The 9,081-nt window shown below is 38.3% G+C and overlaps 1 protein-coding gene across 6 annotated transcripts in view; it reads right to left on the bottom strand.

The window, feature by feature from the left end:
* Positions 1–260: 260 nt before the first annotated feature.
* Lmo3 (LIM domain only 3) overlaps positions 261–9,081 on the bottom strand; it is a 62,014-nt gene continuing 53,193 nt past the window's right edge. For all 6 annotated transcript variants that reach the window (XM_013352766.2, XM_026787954.1, XM_026787953.1 and 3 more), the window contains one exon: positions 261–1,857. In XM_013352766.2, the coding sequence (XP_013208220.1) occupies positions 1,752–1,857 (106 nt within the window). In that variant the 3' untranslated portion in view covers positions 261–1,751. The remainder of the gene's footprint in view (positions 1,858–9,081) is intronic.

The raw sequence follows: 9,081 nt of genomic DNA on the forward strand, positions 1-9,081 counted from the left end.
GGGGCTGAGCAGTAAATAAGAATCACCTTGTGGATTCCAACTCTTCGTTTTTTCTCCAATTTGAGCAAACGGGACTTGTACACTCTTAACCACGAAGCTTTTGGAAAATGCACCTATCATTCACTTTTTACAGAACCATTTTTTTCACGAGGCAATATTCAGATTCTCATGCATTTCCCGAATAAACTTATGTTTCATGATGATTCAAAGCCACACCAGCATTGTTTCCAGCTTAATATTATGGCCCCAGACCAAGAATGTAGGTAGAACATTTAATGGCCATCTGTAATGCAGAAACTGGCAGGGAAAATAAGTAATACAGATAACGGTGGGGGACATTTCCTGTATACACAATGGAGAACAATGAGAAAACCCATGGTGCAGAGTTTGCTGGAGAACAAATATGGTTCACAGTGCCTGTTCAGAGTGGATTTGGGGAAAACTGGTCTCACCGCAGAATGCAAAACCAAAATAACAACGTGTGAGCAGAAGAGGGAACCAGAGTCTCGGTTTTATTTCCTTAATTGCAGTTTAAGTAAATCATGTCCCACAGTTTCTGTTTCTAGAACATTCTTCTTCATCAGCTATCATTTAAATAAGGGGAAAACACTTCATCGTGAAAAAGAAATGAAAAAGATAGATTTTCAGCCCAAGTGTTACATGATCTGAGTAGGACGATGGCAAAGAACTCAAGGGGCATCATCCTGGCTTCAGTGGAGTCACACTCCGGTCTGTGTGGTGTCATCAGTTTGTTAACTATAAAGACATCAAGCCCCATCTCCTAGGGAGAAGCCTGGACAACATTTATACAAGGAATTTTAAATTTGAAAAATTATGTCCTAATTGTGGTAATACCATTTTCATTTAGAGTAACCCTTTGGAAAAAGAATTTACATGCTACTCAAAGGCACTATTTCACAAACGGTGTGTGATTGAGAAAAGAAAAAGAGAATAAATCTATAGCGAAGGTGAGGGGCACAATAAAGAGTATTAAACGGACATCACTAAGTCTTAAGGACATTCTAAAAATGGCACTTTTCACGTTGGTATAAAATGAAAGTGCTTTAAGCTGAAATCTTTATTGTTTTTTTTTTTAAAGCTGATCTTTAGTCCCCTGAAAATAGGGGGTTATCATGAGACCATGAATACACCTAACTGTAGGAGCCATAAGGAGTGGGTGTCACTAACTGCTTTGCCTGTGTTTACTTATTTACTTTTGTGTTTCTAATGTGATAGCCTTGCATTATCTGTGTGTCATCGGTGAGGTTTGCTCTTCAGTTCTTACTAGAAAGGTATAGCTCATTGAAAATAGCTGGTAGACACAGAAAGCATAAATATACAGTAAGTTTAAACACTGATTGTACTAAATGCAACAATACAAAGAAGCAAACAAAACACAAATGGTAACACAATAAAACTGTATTACATTTGTGCTTCAGATATTACAGTACATTATATACAATAGTCCAAAATAAACATCTCATGCCAAGTGACACAAAAACGAATAGCAAGCAAAAAAATCCAGCAATATATACATTACTTTTCTTTCTTTAATAATGGACATTCAACTCTTGAACTGGGGCAATTTTACTACATACAGATGCAGTCCACCTTTTCTTCCATATGGCCGGCCATCCTGCTGTCCTACCACTATCCTATTTAGTAGGTTCCTGTGTCAATTCTTATATACAGGTGAGCAAAAAAGATAAAGGGATGTAGTGCTTTGTGTTGTTGGGCGTGATGCCGACGGATCAGCGGACCTGGGGTGTGTAACCTTCTTTCATCAGGCCTTCCTCGTAGTCTGTCTGGCAGAGGATCATGTTATTCTTTAAGAAAAATTTGTCTCCAACACAAAATCTGAAAGCATGAAAACATAAAGTGTGTTAGGACTCCTGAAATCTGAAAGACGGTCTTAGGAAGTTACTTTCATAGTAAAAGTTAAAACTGTGTTGCTTCATATGTTAACACTTGCATACAGCCTTTCAAATTCCCCGTCATTTATAAACAGCATAGGAGCAGCAAGGTCAGCATTTGGGACACCAATGGTGAAATTCTTTCTTTTCTTTTCTTTTTTCTTTTTCCTTGCCACTTTGGCGAGGAGAAAATATTTGATCCATATACATCCCCATCAAAGTAAAATTAAATATGATATCAGTTCTTACTGGTCATGATCATGAACGGTTTTATACTGGTCCTTTGTCCAGTTAATATAAACTATAAAAATCACTACAGTGAACCAAAGAATTAGGAAATTGTCCAGTTTAAAGTTTTCTATTCTAGGCACCCTTTAATTCTGTTATTAAAATGTGACTAAATCTTAGCAATTTGTAAGTGCCTAGTGTCCAGTTCAAAGTGCCCAGGGGCTAGTTTCCTCCATGGCAAATTCCCCAGCTATGAAATAGTAGATGTTACTTCCTAGAATGCTTCCTATTAAGGCATAGCAACCTGGAAGAACTTTCTCATGTTGATGTGATAAATAAAACCAGCTCCCAGCAGTTAATTATGCATTTTAGTGCATAATTAACTGCTGGGAGCTGGTTTTATTTATCATGAAGTATTGTTTAAAGTGCAAGACTCTAGTATTTTTAATAAGCGTTCTTTTTTATATAGTTTCTCAGTGGGTGATACTATGAACACAATCCAGGTCAAAAGTAAATGTGGTGCTGTTTCCAGTACATTTAGCAATAAAGTAACTCTGGGGAGATCTGTATATGTTATGTATGTATATATATACACATTACATATACGTATATAAATTTAATTGTAACAACTTAAAGTTCAAACAGCAGTGTTTGGTAGAGTTGACTGAAAACAACTCTGTAATTACACAGGCTGACTTCTGTGACCTTTGGTGGTGGTCATTCTTTATCAGATAGTCAATTCAGAGTGATGCTCAGGCAGAAATCTTAGTGCGTGGATTAAACTGTGAAGTGAAGGCCACCCTCTAATGCTCTGCAAAGTTGAAGGTTTAAATGAGGGGCACTTGGGCTGATTTACATTTGCTAAGATTGGAATTCTAGACAAACAGTGAATCTATTTATTTTCCATCCAGGCAGCTTTGGAAATTTATCCTTACACTAGCTAAGTAGATAGAGGGGAAAATAGTGTAATAAGAAAAGTAGATTGAAAAGAATTAGCTCTCCTCTTAAAGGAAAATTGCTCTGTTTATTTGTGGAATTTACTTTTTCCCTAGGATTACTGCCTACTGCTGATGTTGGTTTAAAGTAGAGGCTCAGCTCTGGCATGGAAATCCTGGATTTGTTTGCTGCTGCATCTACTGGACAAGATGCACATTTAAGTTTGGGACTTCGAGTATATTTTCCTCTTTTGCTAGCTTTAGGCTGTATGCCTTAAATATTGCATTTAAACAGTGATGTTTAATATATCAGTTTATATAGCTAGCATGACCATGAAGATATATTGGATAAACAGAAATATTCTTTTATTTGGACAACCCTTGGGAGTCCAAATTTGACTTTTATCTTTTATGGAAAATTAAGTGAAACAGCAATAAAGTCATGCTTAATGAGTGATCAAGACAATCTGTTTATATTACTGCTGAAATTACTTTCAACTCATTAATAATATAATATCATATCTGAATAAATACATTCAGTAAAGTACTCCTGTCTTCTTGCCGTTATCGAGCTGGTTTTCCTGCAGTGCAAATGATCTGAAGAAATTTTCAATGTTCATTGTCTTTAACTTTGTTTAATTTCTTATCAGGAACGTAAATTCTATTAGTCATCATATACAAAGATGGGATTCTATCTTCCCATCCTGCCCTGTGGTATCCTGTAATTTGTAGCTCAGAGTCCTTAAAGACAGAATATTTTATTTTGTAGGTGAGCAAGATCAAGGTTACCACAGTCAGTTGTCATCTGGAAGCAGCAGTCCTGGGGACCTGGATTCATGTTCTGCTTTGGTCACACATGTGATGCTGGCATGGGTGCATGCCACTCTTTCCCTACTTAAGTTCTCTGTAGGGGAGATGAAGACACAGTATCCAACTATAGAGAACTACCATGAAAAACCCAGGGAAAACAGGCAAACAAACTGCCATGGATACGGTCCAGATTCCAGCCTTCCCCTGGTGGCAAAGACTAAGCCTCCCCTTTTGATCATGGGACTTGATCAGACTTGTTTCTCACATTCAGCCGAGGAGGTCAGTGAGCATTTAATTCCTGTACTGTTATTTATCGAATTTTTCATGTCTACATATTTGAGTATATGTACATGTTTGCATGTATGTACACTTGTATGACTTTCTGGGCTCTTACCAGAATGTCCAAAGACCTGTCTGGGTTCCCACAGCCCAAGGAAATGTGGTGGAGAACTGGAGGCGTTTCAGTTCTTTGTCAGCCGCTGGTTTGTTTTCTCACCCAGGTCAGGACGATGTAAAGAGTGAATCTAAGTTTATTAGTCTTTGTTTTCTTAAAATAAAGTCTCACCGTGTTGTTTAGACTAGCCTGCAATTCACTGTGAAGCCCACACTGGTCTCGAAGTTTAGCAACCATCACGCCTCAGACTCCTGAATGCTGCCATTGCAGGAATGAATTGCCGCACCCAGACCCACAGTCTTTGCATTACTGTATTCTCTTGTGCATTTTACATAAGTCTAACTACCATTTGATGAGGTGGATGCCACACATTCCATTGACTAGTACAGAGAGAGAGACAGAGAGAAATAGATACAATATCTAAAAGTGACAGAAAATATATCAACAGAGTGAAACAGTCCTTTCTAAAAGCTTTCATAACTGACATATTAACAACTGGGTAAAGTCTTTTGTGGATTGTGGACCTATATGTAAAGGTAAAGATGATATAGAACACAGGTTAAAGGTATCACAGTCACACCTGACTTACAAAGCAGTGTAAACAATGTTTACTGCTGTGGTTAGGAGCAGACCACAGCTGTTCAATTGAGATCATTCTTGTCCCTAAAAATGTCTCATACAGGGGTTGGGGACAGGGTAAAGTGCTTGCCACACAAGAATAAAGATCTTCGTTCAGTCCCCAGCATGCAGATAAATGGCCTGGCATGCCTGTGCTTGCATATAAGCCTAGCACTGGGGAGGCTGAAACAGGACGATCCTGGAGGTGCTGATCAGTTGTTTTAACGAAATGGATGAGCTTGAGGTTCAGTGAGAGACTCTGTCTAAAACAATAAAGCGAAGAGGCTACTACTATAGAAGACACCTAGTGAGCCTCTGGTCTCCACATGCACACTCACTTGTACACCCACCCACACAGCTGCGTTCATGCATACAACATGTGGGAGCATATGTGTACTTACAAGCAAACATGTACATATGCTCAGATGTGTAGACATGAAGCAATTAGACAAATCACAGTGCAGGCATTAAATGCTCAACAAAATAAGGGATAACTTGAAATTTGTGACTTATTTCCAACACCATAAAATCTGCTTTTTATGAGATTTAACATTTGTAAAAAAAAAAAAACCATTTTGAATGTGGTGATGGCTGAAGAAAGCTTTAAGTGTATTTAAGAGGCCAGCCCAAACCTCGGGAATGCACTCTCATCATCTTTCTTGAAATGCAGTCTTAAATGCTGTGGAATGATCAGTCTATTAGTTCTATCTTCATTCCAAACGTACTAACGAAGAAAGAAAGGATGCCAATTAGGTTATTAACTCATCTAATATTCTTATGTGGAAATTGAGAATGCAGCTGGTTTCCAGCAGAGGACACGTCTAGCTGACTTCAGAGAGTTTCTGAGTCCTGAGAAGAGTAAGAATGGAGTATAAATAACAAACCTCTGCTCTAAAATAGGGGCATAGAGCAATTTCCCCTTTTATATTTCTTACTGATTCTTTAAAAATTCAATAAAGTGATTTTAAATGTTTTCAACACTCTCGGTGTCCCCTTACCTCCCTCTCAAGCCTCCCACCTCTTCCAGTTAGAGCAGGTTTTATCAAAGCCCTGTTCTAAGATGCCTCGATTTGTAATATGCGTTTGAAGAAGCGAGAACATTAACTTAGTTGTCTTATTTCCCTAAGGTCAGTGAGGTATAATTATAACTAATTTCTGTCTTTATAATGTTTAAAAAGAAGAGGAAATGTGGTATGTATTCCCAACATATCTACTTTCTCACTCAGCATTCATAGCCACTAAAGGACGGAGTACTCCATACTGCAATATTCAGCAAGAGGTGTCTGCCAGTCCCAACACTCGTGAACAAATTTCCCGTGTCTTCCCCATTGACAGTCCAATTGTCATTGCATCTCTCACCCCTTACAATCTCTTTAGCACCAGGGAACACTATCCCTATTCTGAATCCTGCTATAAATTTTTCAAAATCAACTTTACCTTAGCCCTGCAGGACCTATTTATACTTACATAGTCTTCGTCAGAAAACAGAATGCTCTTCTGACGTCAGCTGCTCCAGAGAGTAACAACCTGACTTGCTTGGCTAAAATCTTGAGTTGAACACTCGCTGTCTTGGGCAGAGTTCTTAAATATTTTTGCACATCTTCTATGTCTGTTAATTTGGTGATTGTACATACGTTTTTAGGGCTGACCATTTGTTGATGGTTCCCCAGCCAAGGGGTGTGCTCTTCTCAGTGGAAGACTGCTTCTCTTGTCTACTCATTTCTTAGTTACTTGTATTTCTTTGCCTCTTGTTGAGGACTCCTGCCCTTTCTCAACGCCATGTTAACACATCTACTGCTCATCTCCTGTATGTATGTATGTGTGTATGTATGTGTGTGTATGTATATATATATATATATATATACACATATACATCTGTGCATGAATAAGTGTAACTTTTTCAGTCTGTAATTATGATACATAGAATATATGACATTAACATGTGTATTTAATTATATATATTAGCAATCAATGAAAAGAGGGTGTAGATCCAAAAAAAGCAAAAAGAAACATATGGAAGGGCTTGGGGGAAGGAAAAGGAAGGGCAGAATGATACAATTAAAATCTTAGAAAAATAAAAGAGCCAGGAGGTGGTGGCACACGCCATTAATCCCAGTACTTGGAAGGCAGAGGCAGGCAGATCTCTGTGAGTTCGAGGCCAGCCTGGTCTACAAGAGCTAGTTCTAGGACAGGAACCAAAAGCTACGGAGAAACCCTGTCTTAAAAATTCAAAAAAAAAAAAAGAAAGAAAAATAAAATAAATAATCATCATCATAATAAAAAAAATTCTGCACTCCAATTTGATTGCCTACCCCAGAGTCTAAAAACATCATTTACATAATGATCATTTTGGGTATTAAATGCGATTGTTATGCTTAAATATATATATATATATATATATTTAAAAATCAATGAAACAAAGTATAAATCTTAAAAAAAACTACAAATTTATACTTGCCATTTCAAACTAATATATTTCAAAATCTTCCCTCTGTGTGTGTGAGTGTGTGTGTGCATGTGTGCACACACGTGTGCGGTGTTCTTGTAGCTGCACATGGACGTTTATGAGCACAGAGGGCAGCAATCAGCTTCTACTCTACTCTTCTAGAGCCATCCACCAATCTTTTTGAGACAGAGTCTCTCACTGAGACAGGAGACTGACTGATTTAGCTAGGCTGACTGTCCAGGGAGTCCAAGGCATCTGCCTATGTCCATCTTCCCAGCTCTGGGATTACAGGTAGTTGTCACCATACTGGTTTTGGTGTTTTGTTATGTTATGTGGCTTTTGAACCTGGAATGCAGGGCCTCATGCCCACCAGGCAAGCATTTTACCAACTGAGTTCTGTCCACAGCCCTACCAGGACCAAAGGACTCGTTCCTGTAAACTAGACATATCAGTCAGCTCCAAGGTGCGTCCCTGAACTTTAAAAAATGGATGCCTCTTCTCCCAGCATGTAGACCTAAGTCTAATTAAGCTTTACTGCAAGTCTCTGATATCTTGTCTCCCCAGAGTGCTGAAGGCATTGAGTTTGTTAAAGAAACTAGATTTTATTCACCTCTGCTTCCACAGGGCCTAGCACTGCTTCAGCCCTTAAAATAGAAAGCAAATGTTGAGCCAGAAAATCAGCTCCAAGGGTCAATGTGTTTGCCACCAAGCCTTGTAACCTGAGTTTGATTCTCAGAATCCTCAGGGTAGAAGAGAGGAGAGAATCAACTCCCACAAGTTATCTTCTGACCTCTAAACATGCACCATGGTACAAGCATGCACACATACCAGAAAATTAATATATGTAAAATGTTTCTTAAATTAAATACCACAAAAAAAGGAAAAGGAAATATCAAGCAGACAGTTTTTTTCCCTTATGTTCTAAGGTCATTATATTATGGAATAATCTTTTTGGACACTGTGAATATGTATCACTCTGATTGATTTAATAAAAGGCTGAATGACCAATAGCTAGGCAGGATTTGGGGGGCAGAAAGGATGTTCGGAAGAAGGGTAGAGTCATGAGGAGACACCAATTTGATTGCCTACTCTAGAGGCTAAAAGTATCATCTACATAAGGGTCATTTTTGGTATTAAATGAGATTGCTATGCTTAAATATGTGTGATTTGGATTCCTCTCTGTATACTATAAATATGTTTTATTACCCATGGTTAATAAAGAAGCTGTTTCACCCAGTGGCTTAGCAGAGTAAAGCCTGGCAGGAAATCAGAACAGAGATAGAGAGAGAGAGTAGGTCGAGTCAAAGAGATGCCATGTAGCTGCCGAAGGAGAAGGGCTCAGACACTATCTGGGAAGCCACAGCCTTGTGGCAATACACAGATTAATAGAAATGGGTTAATTCAAGATATAAGAGCTAGCTAGAAATATGCCTGAGACATTAGCTGAACAATGTTGTAATTAATATAGTTTCTGTGTGAATATTTGGGTCTGGATGGCCGGAATATGAAAGAGCAGTCTCTTTCTACACATACACACACACACACACACACACACACACACACACACGCACGCACGCACGCACTTACCTACGTATGTATGTATGTATAAATCAATGAAACAAAGTAAATCTTAAAAACCACAAATTTAATTTATATTTGCATTTCAAATTAATATATTCCAAAATGTGTCTCTCTCTCTCTCTCTCTCTCTCTCTCTCTCTCTCTCTCTCTCTCTCT

This window comes from Microtus ochrogaster, assembly GCF_000317375.1.
Source record: "Microtus ochrogaster isolate Prairie Vole_2 chromosome 14 unlocalized genomic scaffold, MicOch1.0 chr14_random_2, whole genome shotgun sequence".
Lineage (NCBI taxonomy): Eukaryota > Metazoa > Chordata > Mammalia > Rodentia > Cricetidae > Microtus > Microtus ochrogaster.